Source organism: Schistocerca gregaria, chromosome 4 (assembly GCF_023897955.1).
Source record: "Schistocerca gregaria isolate iqSchGreg1 chromosome 4, iqSchGreg1.2, whole genome shotgun sequence".
Classification (NCBI taxonomy): domain Eukaryota; kingdom Metazoa; phylum Arthropoda; class Insecta; order Orthoptera; family Acrididae; genus Schistocerca; species Schistocerca gregaria.
This window is the reverse complement of record NC_064923.1, coordinates 286,545,045-286,564,801: the sequence shown is the minus strand read 5'-3', so window position 1 is coordinate 286,564,801 and position 19,757 is coordinate 286,545,045. Positions and strand designations below refer to the sequence as shown.

At 38.8% G+C, this 19,757-nt stretch overlaps 1 protein-coding gene across 1 annotated transcript in view; it reads left to right on the top strand.

The window, feature by feature from the left end:
* The window catches only part of LOC126267946 (uncharacterized), a 43,920-nt gene extending 24,378 nt beyond the window's left edge, over positions 1 to 19,542 (top strand). The window contains exons 2-3 of the mRNA XM_049973261.1: positions 676 to 712; positions 19,066 to 19,542. Of these exons, the coding sequence (XP_049829218.1) occupies positions 676 to 712; positions 19,066 to 19,398 (370 nt within the window). The 3' untranslated portion in view covers positions 19,399 to 19,542. The remainder of the gene's footprint in view (positions 1 to 675; positions 713 to 19,065) is intronic.
* Positions 19,543 to 19,757: the final 215 nt, after the last annotated feature.

Here is a 19,757-nt window from a genome sequence, read left to right as displayed (position 1 = left end):
CATAAAATTATTCGTTTTCCAGCAAAATTTGATTTACACAAACTACAACTGGTTTATTGTTTAATCATTTCTTGCAGTATTTGATGAGTGAATGTACAACTGAAACTCAGTACATCCAGGCTAAAAGCACCCACACTCTGGTTCTACTGGTTCCTTCTCACCTGATCTTCTGATCATATGATAGGTTTGGCTAATTGTCTCGGCTTCAGTAGTTGCAATTTTTAAAATTTTAAATAATTTAATGTTTTTCAGTGATGAATTTGCCATTTACTGATGTGGGCTGTTGTTACATTGGACATACTGTACTTGATTTATTGCAGAATAATATTACACCATATACTGTTTTATCTGAAGTTATTAAGATTGCTTAATTTTACATAAATGCTGTAATTCTTATAAGGTTACATCCCTCACAAAATTATTATGAATTACATTTCCAGCAGCATCTGGTTTCCATAGATTTTCAAAGCTTGTTCTGTTTTTGTACATTAGTAGTACTTTTTGTGAAACAAAAGCAATTCTGTTTTGATTTTTAAAATATCTATAATGGATTACAACTCAAGCCTGTAGCTGATCAGAATTAAACTATAAATCAAACACACAATTTGAAAACATGTGCTGTTTTATTCTCTGTGCATTTTGACAATTGTAATTTTCATTGTTTGTTCCTTGCAGATACTGTGTACCTCGTTGTAATCCTGCCCGTTGCACGGTAAGAGATCTCTTGTCATAAATTATTAAGAAATTTTACACACACCACACACACACACACACACACACACACACACACACACACACACACACATGACAGTTGTTCAAGAATGACTGAGATAGATTTTTTTCTCATAACTGTTTATCATTCTCTTTCATATTTACATGTTCATTCTTAAATAGTCTTCTTCTCAAATACACTTCCTGAAGTATTTCAGCTTATTATTGATCACACATTCAGGCCATTCTTTGTTAAGTCCTTCTGAAATGCTGCAAATTCCTTGGATACTGCATCAGATTCGTCATACTAAATAACCCAAAACAGAAAAAAAAGCCATAGGGACAGCGACTGGAGCTATAATGTGATGTGGTATACAGATTATTATGAATTTTGTTAGATATTCCAAAACATAACTATTATTATTATTGTTTTTATTACATCTTAAGCATGCTACAGTTTAAGAGAGAGCTGCACTAGAAATGTTTCATTTTTCTTGACAGTGCATCATCTGTGCTGACTGGCATGTATCACTCCTTCTTACATATTGTGAAGAAACATGTTTTTCCCTCATTGCTAACACAGATTGTAAGGGAGTGGGGGGATTTGATTTCACTTTCACTGATCACTTCTTTTTTATCTTAGGAGCTCACCTTCCCTTTATATGCATTTAGTTTTTTGCCCTTACTTTTACAAGGCTTTTTACACAAGTAGTCTTCATATAAACTCCACCACAGCTTCATTAGTTTTGTACATCTTATCACTTGCTCGTCGATAAGTGTCACAGTTCATCAAGAAGCAGGAAACTGTAAAGCCAAGGAATACTTCTTCTTTGGCTTTGTGTTGCACATGAGTTCATCATTTCAGCTTGTTGTTGATCACACATTCAGGCCATTTAGTTAAGTTTACCAGAATGCAGCTTGTGGTCTAGCAGTCGCTTTCTCGCTTCCCAAGCACGGGGTCCCGGGATCGATTCCTGGTGGGGTTAGGGATTTTTCATCTGCCACAATATGACTGGGTGTTTGTATTATCCTCATCATTTCATTGTCATTTATGAAAGTGCGAGATTGGACTGAGCAAAAGTTGGGAATTTGTACAGGAGCTGATAACCACACAGTTGAGCGCCCCACAAACCAAACATCATCATCATCATCATCTGAACTTGACGTCTCTGTTCGCAGAGCTGACACAATCGCCAACCAGCTGCGATACTCACTGGGCTTCTCTCTGTCTAACAGAACTTCCATGCTTAAAGGCTAAGCAGACACATCAATGCTCCAGACACTGGCAGCACTCAACAATGCAGCATCATAATAACTACAAGTAACAGTGATGCCAGGTTCCCTGTCCACTGAAAGTTTGTGTTCATTTCATCGGCATCTCAAACAAAAAATCTGAAACTTTAAGACTTTAGTATGAAACTGTCACCACAGTGCACCAAACTATTTTAGACCAGCTGTCTCATCACACAGTCAATATGAAATAAGTTCAGCTGGCTATAGAGGTTATGAGTTAATTGTCACACTCACTGTTTGTTGGTTAAACCAGTTTTGACACTTCAAGGCATATTTAAGAGCCCAGCTGATGGCTACACCAGAATATAGTAGGAGTGAGCACTTCCTGAAGGCTCCTGCAAGAGTCCTCTTGCACTGGAGTAAATGCTCACTACTCCTAATACTACTACTATTACTACTTCACTAGAAGTGTGATGTGATAACCTCTGTTGTCACATTTAGTGTGCTCACTGACACTACACCATCAACATGGCAAATGTTGAGCAGTTGAAATACACTATCCCTTGATTTACTGGTATCATTTCAAGTTCCGTTGAAACAACTGTGTTTGAGAAAAAAGATGAGACTGGTTTATAAAAAGCAACAAGTAAACTTTTAGATCTCATCAGTGGTAAAAGGGAAGCTTGCTTATGCCTTGTTCAGGGATCAACTGCCACTGCAAAGGACTATGTTCAAGAATTGAAATGAAAGTATGGGGAACTTAGCAAAATGTTATGTGAAAGTAAAGAAACTCTATAGAGACTAGAGAGCACTTTATCTCACAGCCAAAGAGTAACTATTCCAATATAGAAAGCTGTCTTAGATATATACCATCCACCCAGAAAGATCTGAGACTGTTATTATATCTGGAGCATAAGCAATGTCAGTGCAGTAACTATGATGGCATTTTAATCAGAAAATGTGCATTCAAACCAGTTAGTTGTGCACAGGCAGTGTTACATAGTAGACGTGTGGCCGTAGTGTGTCAGCATAGTTGTGTCACAAATCACACCTCTAAATAAAGTGATCAAGACAATCTCCAGAATGTTTTGAAGAAGAGATGAGTGTGTCCAAAGTTTGTCCCACACACATTGACTGCCGAATGGCACATGGGCACCTGCTGCGACTTGACTGTGCAACTTGACTGAAACACAAAAAATGGGCAATTCTCTTTTGGAAATAATCATCATGGGTGATGACACTTGCCGTTATCAATAGCAACATACCACAAAATAACCAATGTGATTTGCAAATGGAACAAAATTTAGTCAACAAAATATAAATAAAAATTTCAGGTAATATACTGAGCTTATGAAAAATGTTACTAAAGACAACTAAAAGAAAGATGGATTTTTAATTATTTTAATAATCAATTTTTACATAACAAAGATTTCCTATGTAACACAGCCAAGAAAAGAATGCCACATGTGTGACTAAGCATACAAATTAACAATGACTCAATACATTATCCATAGCAAATACTACTTAATCAGATAATTAGCTTTTCCATGGAAGTCTCCCAATGCCTGAATAAACACTGTGACTGTCTTGTAACTGATGCCATTCCTCAGAAATTGTGGTCTCAGTAATAAATGAACTAACATCACCTGGATCACAATTTCTTTTGTTAGTGAATACTAATTTCAGTCTCCTCTACAGTTCATCTTCAGACCTTGAACAGCAACGTTCAGTTTGTCAAAGGCGGTTTGAATAACAATAACAACAATTTTGTGACTGACATTTTAACAAGTCTGATAGAGTTGAGTAGTAGGAGCCATCCATGTGCACCATGTGCTTGCCGTGCAGCCAGTTTTGTACGTGCAGTTTTGGTGATAAAAAAGAAAGTAACTCAGTGCCAGACAAGGGGAACATGGAGGGTGGTTGAAAACTGGCACTTATTTTTCACTAAAAATTGCACTACAACACATTGTCATGCAGCAAGAAGCAATCCTTGCACTTCCATTGTTGCAGATGTTTCCTATGCATCATCTTGCACTATTGATCCATGACACCCAAATAATATGGGAAATTTGCAGTGCTGCTAGGGGTAACAAAGTCCCTGTGGGTAACACAATGCACAAAAATAGGTGATGAGGATTGTCTTCACTTGTAGTTTTGTCATTTGCACCATTTTTCTTCTTGATTAACCATCACAGACCCATTCTGCACTTTGCTGTTCATATTGATGACAATGTGTCTTATCGCACTTGACGATTTTACCCAGAAAAGAACTGTACATGTTTTTAATTTCAGTCAAGACATGGCAAGCATCCACACATTGTTGTTTTGTTGAGGAACTAATGTGTTTTGGACAAACCTTGTACACACCTTTATCTACTTCAAAATAAAATATTCTGGAGACTGTGGTCATGTGTGCGTGAGATACATTTGCGCGCATGTGTATGTGTGTGTGTGTGTGTGTGTGTGTGTGTGTGTGTGTGTGTGTGTGTAGTCCTTGTTGGCAGAAAGCTTATTTTGCGCCTATCTGCAAATAGCACCTCCACTATATCCATCCTGGATTTTCCATTGATTGTTTTAGAAATTTTCAGTTCTTCAGCAATAGATCTCCATGAGAGATGATGGTTGCTTTTCAGAATATCATAAATATTCTCAAAGTTTCTGTCAGATGAACATCAAGTGGATGACCTCTCATTGTTCCGACCTAACACCTGTCCTCCTTTAAAACATTTAAACAACTTGAACACTCATGCATGACCTAAAAATTGTCATGATTAGTCTTTTTCATGAACTCAATGTCTCCATAGCTGAGTCACTGAGTAAAATGTGAAATATTATCAATGCTTGTCGCTCCATTGCGATTTCTGACCCAACATTGTTGACACATTATAGCTGCACATCCTCAACTTAACACATTGTGGTCACAGCTGATTGGTTGACTGCATTTCAATTCATTACAGTTGTCAGTTCATGCTGCTGCTGTAGTTACTGCACTGATGCCGCTTTTATACCAGGAGTAGAATCGGTCTCAAATTTTTTGTTGGATGGTAGATATGTCATTTATAGTGATATATATCTAATTTACCAAGCGGGAAAGCGCCGGCAGACAGGCACATGAACAAAACACACAAACACACACACAGAATTACGAGCTTTCGCAACTGGCAGTTGCTTCGTCAGGAAAGAGGGAAGGAGAGGGAAAAATGAAAGGATGTGGGTTTTAAGGGAGAGGGTAAGGAGTCATTCCAATCCCGGGAGCGGAAAGACTTCCCTTAGGGGAAAAAAAGGACAGGTGTACACTCGCACACACACACACACACACACACATCCATCCGCACATACACAGACACAAGCAGACATATTTAAAGGCAAAGAGTAAGGGCAGAGATGTCAGTCGAGGCGGAAGTACAGAGGCAAAGAAGTTGTTGAAAGACAGGTGAGGTATGAGCGGCGGAAACTTGAAATTAGCGGAGGTTGAGGCCTGGCGGATATCGAGAAGAGAGGATATACTGAAGGGCGAGTTCCCATCTCCGGAGTTCGGATGGTTGGTGTTGGTGGGAAGTATCCAGATAACTCGGACGGTGTAACACTGTGCCAAGATGTGCTGGCCGTGCATCAAGGCATGTTTAGCCACAGGCTGATCCTCATTACCAACAAACACTGTCTGCCTGTGTCCATTCATGCGAATGGACAGTTTGTTGCTGGTCATTCCCACATAGAAAGCATCACAGTGCAGGCAGGTCAGTTGGTAAATCACGTGGGTGCTTTCACATGTGGCTCTCCCTTTGATCGTGTACACCTTCCGGGTTACAGGACTGGAGTAGGTGGTAGTGGGAGGGTGCATAGGACAGGTTTTACACCGGGGGCGGTTGCAAGGGTAGGAGCCAGAGGGTAGGGGAGGTGGTTTGGGGATTTCATAGGGATGAACCAAGAGGTTACGAAGGTTAGGTGGACGGCGGAAAGACACTCTTGGTGGAGTGGGGAGGATTTCATGAAGGATGGATCTCATTTCGGGGCAGGATTTTAGGAAGTCGTATCCCTGCTGGAGAGCCACATTCAAGGTCTGATCCAGTCCCGGGAAGTATTCTGTTACAAGTGGGGCACTTTTGGGGTTCTTCTGTGAGAGGTTCTGGGTTTGAGGGGATGAGGAAGTGGCTCTGGTTATCTGCTTCTGTACCAGGTTGGGAGGGTAGTTGCGGGATGCGAAAGCTGTTTTCAGGTTGTTGGTGTAATGGTCGAGGGATTCAGGACTGGAGCAGATTCGTTTGCCACGAAGGCCTAGGCTGTAGGGAAGGGACCGTTTGATATGGAATGGGTGGCAGCTGTCATAATGGAGGTACTGTTGCTTGTTGGTGGGTTTGATGTGGACGGATGTGTGCAGCTGGCCATTGGACAGATGGAGGTCAACGTCTAGGAAAGTGGCATGGGATTTGGAGTAGGACCAGGTGAATCTGATGGAACCAAATGAGTTGAGGTTGGAGAGGAAATTCTGGAGTTGTTCTTCACTGTGAGTCCAGATCATGAAGATGTCATCAATAAATCTGTACCAAACTTTGGGTTGGCAGGCTTGGGTAACCAAGAAGGCTTCCTCTAAGCGACCCATAAATAGGTTGGCATACGAGGGGGCCATCCTGGTACCCATGGCTGTTCCCTTTAATTGTTGGTATGTCTGGCCTCCAAAAGTGAAGAAGTTGTGGGTCAGGATGAAGCTGGCTAAGGTGACGAGGAAAGAGGTTTTAGGTAGGGTGGCAGGTGATCGGCGTGAAAGGAAGTGCTCCATTGCAGCGAGGCCCTGGACGTGCGGGATATTTGTGTATAGGGAAGTGGCATCAATGGTTACAAGGATGGTTTCCGGGGGTAACAGACTGGGTATGGATTCCAGGCGTTCGAGAAAGTGGTTGGTGTCTTTGATGAAGGATGGGAGACTGCATGTAATGGGTTGAAGGTGTTGATCTACGTAGGCAGAGATACGTTCTGTGGGGGCTTGGTAACCAGCTACAATGGGGCGGCCAGGATGTTTGGGTTTGTGAATTTTAGGAAGTAGGTAGAAGGTAGGAGTGCGAGGTGTCGGTGGGGTGAGGAGTTTGATGGAGTCAGGTGAAAGGTTTTGTAGGGGGCCTAAGGTTCTGAGGATTCCTTGAAGCTCCGCCTGGACATCAGGAATGGGATTACTTCGGCAAACTTTGTATGTAGAGTTGTCTGAAAGCTGACGCAGTCCCTCAGCCACATACTCCCGACGATCAAGTACCACGGTCGTGGAACCCTTGTCAGCCGGAAGAATGATGATGGATCGGTCAGCTTTCAGATCACGGATAGCCTGGGATTCGGCTGTGGTGATGTTGGGAGCAGGATTAAGGTTTTTCAAGAAAGACTGAGAGGCAAGGCTGGAGGTGAGAAATTCCTGGAAGGGAACTCGCCCTCCAGTATATCCTCTCTTCTCGATATCCGCCAGGCCTCAACCTCCGCTAATTTCAAGTTGCCGCCGCTCATACCTCACCTGTCTTTCAACAACTTCTTTGCCTCTGTACTTCCGCCTCGACTGACATCTCTGCCCTTACTCTTTGCCTTTAAATATGTCTGCTTGTGTCTGTGTATGTGCGGATGGATGTGTGTGTGTGTGTGTGTGTGCGAGTGTACACCTGTCCTTTTTTTCCCCTAAGGGAAGTCTTTCCGCTCCCGGGATTGGAATGACTCCTTACCCTCTCCCTTAAAACCCACATCCTTTCATTTTTCCCTCTCCTTCCCTCTTTCCTGACGAAGCAACTGCCAGTTGCGAAAGCTCGTAATTCTGTGTGTGTGTTTGTGTGTTTTGTTCATGTGCCTGTCTGCCGGCGCTTTCCCGCTTGGTAATTCTTGGAATCTTTGTTTTTAATATATTTTTCCCATGTGGAAGTTTCTTTCTATTTTATTTATATATCTAATTTCTATGACAAAAACCCTTTAATAATATTCTGCAGAATATGCTTCAGACTTGTCTAGAAAAAATTATTTCCTGTGTCTCATTGAGGGTTTTGCTCCTCCAGAGACACCATTGACATCATATTTTGTGCCGGAAATCTACAATACAAATAGAGAAAACAACAGATATTGCTTTTCCTAGTGTTCTGTGACCTAGTAAAAGCCTTTTGCGTTGTGTCTGCATTACAATGAATTCAGAACACCTTTGGTACTCAGCATATCAGTAGTACTGATCAAAGAATTATGGTATGGTAAATCAACTTCTGCATGAAGTTATACCTCAGAGCAATTTTCAGTCAAAGTTAGGCTTAAACAAGTCTATGTAATCAACTCTTGAACTTTTTGTATCCTACGTGGTCATTATGCTTCATGACATATTGCCTATCAAAATAGCTGTTTCGAAATAGAATGCCAGAATGATGGAGGAGTTTTCAATAAAGCCACACTTCCATCAAATAGATTACTTAGTGCACCAAGGTAAGAGTTGCAACGTTCTCCAGGTCTGGCACCTGAAAAAATGCATCAATTAATTAAATTCATTCATTCATCATCGTTTGTAAATCCCATGACAAAGGAAAACTGTCATTGAGGTGGAACAAGTGAAGGTATAGATTAACAAAAGACAAAGAACGATCTGTCAGTTGCTTCAGGAGAGCTAATAAGTTATTTGGCTTGACTGGGAACTTATCAAGGCCATGAGGGCTCGAATTCCCACCTTGGTACAAATTTACATTTTTTGCTTCAGTCTGCAGATATACATCATACTATGTATCAAATTTTAGAGTTCCTATGAGGGCAGTGATGAACAATGTGAAACTCATCTAAAGTGGTGCAATGATCAGCTCATAAAAACCTTCAAGAGCACAAACATACTTCAAAATATCAGGAGTGCTATGGCTTTCAACCCTCGATTTAATTAATAGTCCTGACCTGGAAAAATTAAAAAAAAAATTTCATAAAGTTCACAAAAAAGTGCTCCACATGATTTTACAGAGTCGAGTTTATTTATAAAATATATGCAGTGTGCTTCACAGTTATGACAGACGTACTGTGTATTTGTCTTGTGTTGATACTTTATTATTAATTTATGTCTAAACTAGGAGATAAATTTAAATAATTAATTTACCATATCAACAATCATTAGCAATAATGTAAGAAACTAAGAGAATATTACTTCTGTGAGTGAAACTGCCTGAAACGGTTTTTGTGCTTCAAAAGACATAAAATACATTGTGCTCTTCACAATGAATTTTAGCTCTGCTGTTAAAGGATATTAATCTAAGACAGTCATGGAGAAATTAGTTCATCAACAAACATGAAATGCTCACAGGGAAGGAAGCACTACAGTGTTTGGATATTTTACATGTATCAGGCTCAGTTCAGTCCTCAGGTTCATCCATTTTATGTCCTTTATTTGTGGGAATTACAGTAAAGGTTCATTAATTTCCAATATAAATTTAATTAAGTCCTTTATATCTTTCTGTAACATTTTATTTTGTTCTGCAACTCATCTGTGTTCTATCCAGCAGTTCACTAGTAGGTAAGCTGAAGTGTGGAATGTGTTTCAAAGTCAATCCCTTTGTCTAAAACCAAATACTATAACACTCTAATTAATGTTCACAGGTGTCCAATACATCCACTGACTGTTTATATCTGTTTGCAACAAAGACATATGGTATCTTAGTAAGACAGTACATATCATCACTCCACCCTTTGTCATGTATTAATTCCTATCTTACCACTTCAAACAGTCTGTACTGATTCTCCTCTTTTTAATTTAGAAGTATGATGGAATTTTGCTCTCTCTGTCCTGTTCACCATTGTTCCTGTTCCATGATAACCTATGTCAGCTAACTTACTTCTAAGAGTGGAAGTGTAGTGAAATTGTTGTCAAAATACAATCAAGTTTCCAGAAAGAATGGTCTGTGACAGCAGATGAACAATGGAAAGACCAAGTCCCAGTTCTCCACCACCCAGATTTGTTGAGGATCCTTTGTACATTTCATAGTCCATTACAAGACCAGAAGTAGATGTAGTCACAACACTGTTAGAAGCAACATGTGTATTATTTTAAAGTGACACTCTCCTGAAAATTGACTCATCTGCACATTGATGGAATAGGACTTATAATTTCTAGGAATGTTTATACAAAAGTTTATAACAGGACTGATTATTAGCTGAACTTTCTTTTCACATCTTTATTCACTTTGTTAATATCTACAAAATGAAAATAACTTCTGTCATGAGACATAATGCTGGATATTATTAGGACACTAAATCTTTTGTGCCAATACATTAAAATTCTCATATATTAAATCATTTCATTTATGCCGAAGAACTGGTAATGATAAAAATCATTTTTAAGTAATGGTTTACTGTCATTGCTGATAAACATAAATTTGTGAACTTTGATACATAAATAAGGAAATCTACAGAGAAGTGCTGAAACCACTACTGCAAAGGGCTTTTCAGTATCCCTTGATCCTAACAGAAAAATGTAATATTTCCATTACATGATGTACACTAAAATATTAAAAAATTCATAGAACAAACTAACATGTACTTTACATTCACATTGGAAGCACTGTCATAAAGAAAACTGTTCACTGTAAAATCAGTCTGTCTCCACAAACGTTTCCACTGTGTCATCCTCAATTTAGATAACTGACGATTCACTTCCTGAGATACGTCTCATATCTCACATTGTCATGAGTACGCACAGAATGTTTCACTCATGGTGGTGATCGTGGCACAGCAAAAAATGTTTCAGATTCATTACTGCTTTTGAGATAATCTTCTTGTCCACTCATTGACAATTAAATAATTACAATATTATGCAAATGATAGATTACTAGATATAGTGGAGATGCTGAGTCACAGTCAGACACAACAAAAAGACTGCCAAACAAACAAGCTTTTGGGCAAACAGCCTTCTTCTGAACTATACAATAGACAGATTTTTATCTCATTAAAAATTTACAATTTTATAAGTAAAATGATATATAAACTCAAGTGAGAAGCATATTTTTTTAAATATAATCTACATCGGTTGAAGATGTTAAAATTTTTATGTGCATTACTTCGAGATCTAAAAAAATAAGTAATTTTTTATATAGAAGGCTGTAGATTGCTGTGTTATAAAGGTTAAATTAACTCTTTTATTTGGTAGCACTGTCAAATACAGTATCATATCATTTCATAGTATAAACACGTGTTGTATATCAAAGTGCTAACATTTTTCCAAGGAAAAGTGATGAATAGATTGGTAAATCTCTCAAAAAGTAAAGTACGATGCCAAAACAAAGTTTTGATAAGAAACATGGGTTTCATGGTAACAGATTTTCGAATAAAGGGAAACATTGTGTTCAACATGTGGCATATGAAGTTACAGAAAATGAAATACAGGCAAAATTGTCAGTATCTAGAGAAACACCCATTAGTGCTTCAAAGATTAAAATAAAATGTTGTATACACAATTTTCTCAAAATGAATGTGATGTAAATGGTAGGTAATGTTATATTCTGATAGATTTACACATCCTAACAAGTGTGTAAGGTGAATGTGTGTGTTGTAAAATATATGGAGGGCTAATTACTTTACATGAAGACAGTGAGGTATCAAATGGACTAGCAAGGAAATTTATTATTAATTGTGCCAGTTGTAAATATACTCTTTAATTTTGGAATACTAATAAGTCTAAAGATAATTATTTTGAAGTAAATGTTAGGTGGTTTTATGGATTGAGAGCTATTGGCAAAGGACACACTGTAGCAGAAACATTGTGTGCTGTGATGAATATGCCATGCCCACCTTGTAAAATCGACAAGTATTAAGGATTTCTTGGAGCTGCTGTGGAATCTATTGCATGTGAGACAATGAAGTGTGCTGCAATCAAAGCTCTCGAAATAAATAATGATATGACTGACATACCAGTAGCTTTTGATGACACTTGGCAGAAGTGCACCTACAGTTCTAAGAATTCTGTTGCTACAGTGTCCAGTGTGGATACTGGAAAGGTAATAAACTTCCAGATTTTAACCAAACATTGTTATAAGTGTAAATTAGGGAATGAAGAAGGGCATATCTGTGACAAAAATTATGAAGGAACAAGTGGTGGTATGGAGGCCACTGCAGCTATTGAAATTTTTTATTAGAACTGTGAACAAAAGGGGAATGTGTTACACTAAGTGCTCAGGTGATGGATACTCAAAAGCATACAACAGTGTAGTAGCCGCTCAGCCTTATGGTGAGAAGATTATGACAAAACTGAATTGTGTTGGTCATGTCCAGAAGAGGATGGGCACAAGGTTGAGGAAGTTGAAACAAAGTTTGAGAGAAAAGAAACTTTCTGATGGAAAAACCATAAGAGACAGGCTGACAGACAAAATGATTGAACTACAGCAATATTATAGGATGGCCATTAGAAATAATACTGAGGATTTGTTGAAAATGAAGCAGTCAGTATAAGTTACCTTCTTCCACAGACTGTTAACTGATGAAAAACCAGTACAACACCTTTGTCCTCCTGGATCTGATTCACAGTGCAATTACCGCAATGCCCAGTACTCACAATTCATACAGCCATAAACATTCCATCCCAGTAGAAGTCACGGATATCATAAAACCTATTTACAGAGATCTGGCAAATCCTGAATTACTGAAGAAGTGTCTGCATGCTCCGACTCAAAATCCCAATGAGTCATTCAATAATTTTATGTGGACTCACTTACCAAAAATTGTTTTTGTTGGAATGAATACACTTAAGTGGAGGAGGGGGGGGGGGGGGAGGGAGCGAGAGAGGCAGTGATGCTGTTATGCTTTTAATGATGGCAAAATTGGTAGATGAAAGTGATATCGTAAATGAGAATTAATCCTGCAGAAAACTGCATCAGAGAACTTGAACGGATGCACGAGGTTCACATTGATAAAGTATCACAGTTGGCAGTTGGCCACTGTCCAGAAAGAAGAAAATAAGAAAAAAACTTGGAAAAAGATCAAGAGGATGGTATACAGTATGGTGCAGGGTGCTTCTGAGTGACTGCAAATAAAAAAAATTAAGCATATATATTCCAAGACAGTGGGAAAGCGCCGGTAGATAGGCACAATGAATAAAACACACAAACACACACACAGAATTTCGAGCTTTCGCAACCGGAGGCTGCTTCGTCAGGAAAAAGGGAAGGAAAAGGAAAGATGAAAGGATGTGTGCCTATCTACCGGCGCTTTCCCGCTTGGTAAGTCTTGGAATCTTTGTTTTTAATATATTTTTCCCATGTGGAAGTTTCTTTCTATATAGCGCCAGTAGATAGGCACAATAAATAAAACACACGAACACACACACAGAATTTCTAGCTTTCGCAACCGACGGTTGCTTCTTCAGGAAAGAGGGAAGGAGAGGGAAAGACGAAAGGTTGTGGGTTTTAAGGGAGAGGGTAAGGAGTCTTTCCAATCCCGGAAGCAGAAAGACTTCCCTTAGGGGGAAAAAAGGACAGGTGTACACTCACACACACACACATATCCATCCGCACATACACAGATACAAGCAGACATTTGTAAAGGCAAAGAGTTCGGGCAGAGATGTCAGTCGAGGCGGAAGTACAGAGGCAAAGAAGTTGTTGAACGACAGGTGAGGTATGAGCGGCGGAAACTTGAAATTAGCGGAGGTTGAGGCTTGGCGGATATCGAGAAGAGAGGATATACTGAAGGGCGAGTTCCCATCTCCGGAGTTCGGATAGTTTGGTGTTGGTGGGAAGTATCCAGATAACCCGGACGGTGTAACACTGTGCCAAGATGTGCTGGCCGTGCACCAAGGCATGTTTAGCCACAGGGTGATCCTCATTACCAACAAACACTGTCTGCCTGTGTCCATTCATGCTAATGGACAGTTTGTTGCTTGTCATTCCCATATAGAAAGCGTCACAGTGTAGGCAGGTCAGTTGGTAAATCACGTGGGTGCTTTCACACCCTTTGATCATGTACACCTTCCGGGTTACAGGACTGGAGTAGGTGGTGGTGAGAGGGTGCATAGGACAGGTTTTACACCGGGGGTGGTTACAAGGGTAGGATCCAGAGGGTAGGGAAGGTGGTTTGGGGATTTCATAGGGATGAACCAAGAGGTTACGAAGGTTAGGTGGACGGAGGAAAGACACTCTTGGTAGAGTGGGGAGGATTTCATGAAGGATGGATCTCATTTCGGGGCAGGTTAAAATCCATAGAAGAATGGAATGATTGGTAGAGGCCAAGCTGTGGGAAGATCAGTCTGGGTGCTGGAGGTATGAAGGAACATATGTGGCAGTTTTGATCCTATGACTTATCTTAGAAGATAGATTGAATACAAACTTAGACTTAAAGCATTTTTAGATCTAAAAAAAGAGCTTCTGATGATGCTGACTGGAGTACATTCTTTGAAATTCTGAAGATAGTAAGGATCAAATGAAGGAAGTAAAAGAATACATACAACTTCAGCAAAGACCAGAATCAATCAAAAAAGGAGGAAGGCAATAATTGAGAAGGCAGTCAAACACGGTTGTAACCCATCATTCATGTTATTAAGACAGTATAGAGCAAACCGCAAAGAAAAAGTTAGATAAATATGGAAAAGGCACTCATGTTGTTAAGAGTGTAAGAGCAAACAGCAAAGAAAAAGGAAGATAAATATGGAACAGGAAGTTCAATGAGGAGAAACAAAAACTTTGAGGTTCACTGATGACATTGCAATCCTGTCAGAGGTGGCAAAGATCTTGAAAGTCAGTTGAACAGAATGTATAGTGTCTTGAAAAGTGATTGTAAAATGGACACAAACAAGATTAAAACAAGGGTAATGAAGAATAAATGAATTAAGTCAGGCAGTTCAGAGCAAGATTAAGAAATAGGACACTCAAAGCAGTGGAAAAGTTTGGAAAAAAACTTAATATGGCAGAAGTAAAGAGGATACAAAATGCAGACAGACAGTAACGAGGAAATATGCTGAAAAAGAGAAGTATGTTGACATCTATTATAAACCAAAGAGTTAAGAAGGCTTCTTTAAAAATATTTCTCCGCAGTGTAGCCTTAAATGGATATGAAACGTAGAAAATAAACAATAGCCCACAGGCAATAAGAGAATAAACACTTTTAAAATGTGCTACAGATGAATGCTGAAGATTGGATGAGTAGAGTGAGTAAGTAAGAAAGAGTAACTGAATCAAATTAGGGAGAGAAGAACTTTGTGGCACAACTTGACAAAAATAACTGATAGATTGACAGAACACATCCTGTAGCATCAAGGTATCAATAATTTTATAATGGAGGGAAGCATAGGGGTAAAAATTGTACAGATAGATCGAGGCTTGACTACAGAAAGCAGGTTAAAATTGATGTAGATTGCAACACGTCTGCAGGGATGGAAGAGAATTGCACAGTATATACTACAGTGAAGAGCTGTATCAGACCAGTCTTTAGGCTGAACAACAAATCTACTACTATTAATCACAAGGAATTGTAGGAGAGAGAAAGAGTGATGGTCACTACACTGATGATATGCTTTAAAAAAGATATGTTTCTTTCTCTCTATTTTGCTCCTTTCTGGTTGTTTCCCTGTGTAAGAGTGTGCAAAATGTAAGAATATTGCACATTATAGAGCAGTGCTGCCAAATGAATCATAAGAGAATGTTGCCACTAGTATTCTCAGATCCTGTCAGCAGAAAATGGGGATTAAGGACTGGCAGTTAGAAAATCAATGAGATATGGACATAAAGGTTGGGTCATTAAAAAACAGGCCATAAACCTTTGTCATTAGATGATTATTTCCAACTGTGTGCAATAGGCTGCATGATGCACAACTTCACTCTCAACGTTCATGGCGAGGTCCATCTTTGCAAACATGACACCATGCAGCTCAGTACAGATGGACCCAACAACATGTCGAATGGACCACTCAGTATTGGCACCACATTCTCTTCACCGATGAGCGTCGTATATGGCTTCAACCAGACAATCGTCGGATACGTGTTTGGACACAACCCAGTCAGGCTAAACGCCTTAGACACACTGTCCAGTGGATGCAGCACGGTTGGAGGTTCCATGCTGTTTTGTGATGGCCTTATGTTGGGCCAATGTAAGTCGCTTGTGGTCATGGAAGGCATCGTAATGGCTCTACAATACATGAATGCCATCCTCTGACCGATAGTGAGACCATATCAGCAGCACATTGGTGAGGCACTCAGTTTCATGGATGACAATTCGCGCCCTCATCGTGTACATCTTGTGAATGATTTCCTTCCGGATAACGACATCGCTCGACTAGAGTGGCCAGTATGTTCTCTAGACATGAACCCAATCAAACATGCTGGCGATGGACTGAAAAGGGCTGTTTATGGATGACGTGAAACACCAACCATTCTGAGAGATCTACGCCAAATTGCTGTTGAGGAGTGGGACATCTGGACCAACAGTGCCGTAATGAACTCATGGGTAGTATGCCTCAACAAACACAGCCATGCATCGATGCAAGGGGTACCAGTCTGTACAGCTATCTGGACCACCACCTCTGAAGGCCTTGCAGTATGGATGTACAACATGCAATGTGTGGTTTTCATGAGTAATAAAAATGGCGGAAGTGATGTTTATGTTGATCTCTGTTCCAATTTTCTACACAGGTTCCGGAACTCTCAGAAGTTAGGTGAGGCAATTTTTATTTTTTTTATGTGTGTATTTTGCTAAAACTGGTCACCGCAATAAATGCTGTACAATAACGATCTTGGCTTTCTGAAGTTGTACTTTAGTTTTACTGAGTGCAAGAGTAATGTTATGCAAACTATAGTCACAGAATATCTGCACTATGAATCCTTTTCATTATCAGTGTCATGTTTATCACTTAGTGAGAAAATGTAAGTGTCTTATTTCCTTTTATTTGTAACTGCTCTTCATGACAGTTCCCTTATTATTACAAAGAGACAGTAACACATCTGGTACATAAATCTCTTTTGTGGAATGGAGATAAGCAAATGTACATGATGTAGCAAGAAATTGTAGTTACCCCAAAGAAGAGTAGATCTATCAGAAAATAACAGAAATATCACTCTCAGGGCATGAACTTTGACTGTGATGTAACTATTGCCAAATACTATCTATTTCTGAAGAATGATTTGATATAGCTACAAAGGTACTACAGATACACTTCATATGGTATTAATTATAAACTGCCATCACATATGCACTAAGTTCATAAGTACTCCTACATGTGTATGTAAAAGATACAAGAACAACAAATAGTAAGTTGGAGTTGACAGGAGATTTTAAATTGTGAGACAATGGAAAGAATAAAATCAATTGCGAGATAAATACACATAAATTTCAGTATTAAGTAATGTATTAACACTGCTGCTTGAAAAAAGAAACCGTTAAGATATTGTACTTATGAGATCACATAGTGATTCAAAAAATCATGACTGCTCAAGGAAAAAAGACATATTGCAATTACTGAAGAGACAAGAGAAAGCTGATAGAACACCAGAGAAGAATAATACAAAACTGCAAAAACTCTGTATCATATCAAGATGGAAAAAAGCCATACCAACCAGAAGCAGACAGACAAAATGAGACTATGAATCCACAGCTTTTGGAAATGTTTGTGAACTCTTAAGCATGCAAGTTTCACTTCCTTGGCATATGTCCTAATAGGTTTGGATTCAACTTAACTTCTTTTGTCACTATATTTGCTTTTACAAATCTCTACTGCTCATGTGACTATTTCTTAAATTGTGTGTCAGGGTGACAGTTAACTTTAGAGAGACATTTCCAAAGGCAGGTGATAATGTAGTATTATGTTTACAGGTGTGAAGTTATGCTGTCTGAGAAATAGATGTAATTTTATTACAAACAGAATGAAAATTTTCATCCCCTATAGGAAACATTCTGTGCAAAGTCAACGATCAGTCATTTTGAATAAAAGAGAGAAATACTCTGCAAAAAATTTGTGATATTGTTTGTTGTACAGTAAGATTCACTGAGAAACTGTATGACTTTACAATACTAGTGAATCTTTCCTCTAAATAATGGACAGAGCTAGTAAATAACCCCTTATTACAGCGATTCTGCCGTTGTGTGGGTCCCCCCGACCTAATAGGTGTACCACTCATCACCAATACTATGGTACATGAAATTCGACCTACTAGTGAACTTCGTTTCATCAGGGATACCAATCGTCCCGATGTAGAATACTGTCAGCGGCGATATTAGGTAAATTATTTTTGATATAATACTGACTACTCATCTCTCTTAAACCTTGTACACACATAATTTTACTAGCTCGTTGCAAAGATTCAATACAGGGTTATTCTGTAATGATTAAACAGGAACTGGTTATTCTCTGCTGAATATTGTGAATGTTAGTATTGTAATGTATGAATGAAATTAAAGCAATTGAAATAATATGAACAGCCCGAAGGTCAGCAGGCATTTTATTTCTGTATATCCACCTGGCTTCGTAGGCCCTGTGTTTCTTATGAAAATATATACAGCAAGACATTTACAGTTTCTTCACTGTTTTTAACAAACTTTTACAGAATCACCATGTATATGGCAATATTAAAATAATATTCAAAAATTGGTGACTGCAATATGAGATGCATAATGGTACTTAATTGGTGTTTAATTTTGTAGTTTTGAAGTGTTTATTAAGTGCACTTAGTAAATCATATGTAAATAATACTGGAATCAGATTTTTTCATGTCAGAATACTTTGTAAGCTGCTGCTTGATTTTTCAGGCATGTTATAACAAAACACCTTGGCGACGTTACAATCCAAATGCTGGGAAAGAAGCATATGAGAGAGTATTAAAAACCTACTTGCCACGCTGTCCAACAGTCTGTCCAGAACATAGAGCTGAGGTAGACTGCAAGATATGTCATTCTCCAATAGTACATTGCAAACCGTGCTACCCACCACGATGTTAATTTTTTATGTACCCAGGATTCCTGCCCCCTAGCTGTGGCTAGACTCAATATTAAAATAATACTCATAAACTGACGACTCCAAAATAAGGTGCATATTTTCACTTAACAGGTGCCTAATTTTGTAAGTTCATAAGTGTTTATTGAGTGCACTTAGTAAATCATATGTAAACTATATTGCAGTCATATTTTTTCATATACTAATACTTCATAAGTTGCTGCTTGATTTTCCAGCAATGTTATAACATGACATGTTGCCGGCGATACAATCCGAATGCCGGCAAAGAAGCATATGAAAGAGTCTTGAAGAACTACTTACCACGCTGTCCAACAGTCTGTCCAGAACATAGAGCTGAGGTAGACTGCAAGCTGTGTCATCCTTCAATAGGATATTGCAAGCCAGGCTATCCACCACGATGTTACGATCTTATGTACCCAGGAGTTCTACCACCTAGCAGCGGTCGGAGGAACACAAAACGGTTCGGTGCAAGGCCAACAATAGAACACAGGTGTTGTCCACATGTTCCACTCAGGCTTAACTCTTTGGATTATATTCAACAGTGGTAAAGAAGCACCAAGCTAACAACACCTGTGATGTTTGGATTCTAATTTTCTGTCAGTTGTATGTTCAAAATGAACGTTAACCGTTATCATTTATGTCATCTTTTTATGTATCTTTACTGAGTTATTAAATACAAATTAATCCCTTAATTTCTTTCATTTTACTATAATTTTGCGATGACTGTGTATTAAGAACAGAGTACCACTACCTATACCACAAATAATCAAGTGTGAAAAAGTAATGTTCTTCAGTAACTTTCATAATTCTTAACATTCAACAATTATCCTTTATGAAGAACATTTGTTATGTTATTTGTAGCATGGATAAACAGTTGTTAACACAATTTGTTTTTATCCTACAGCTG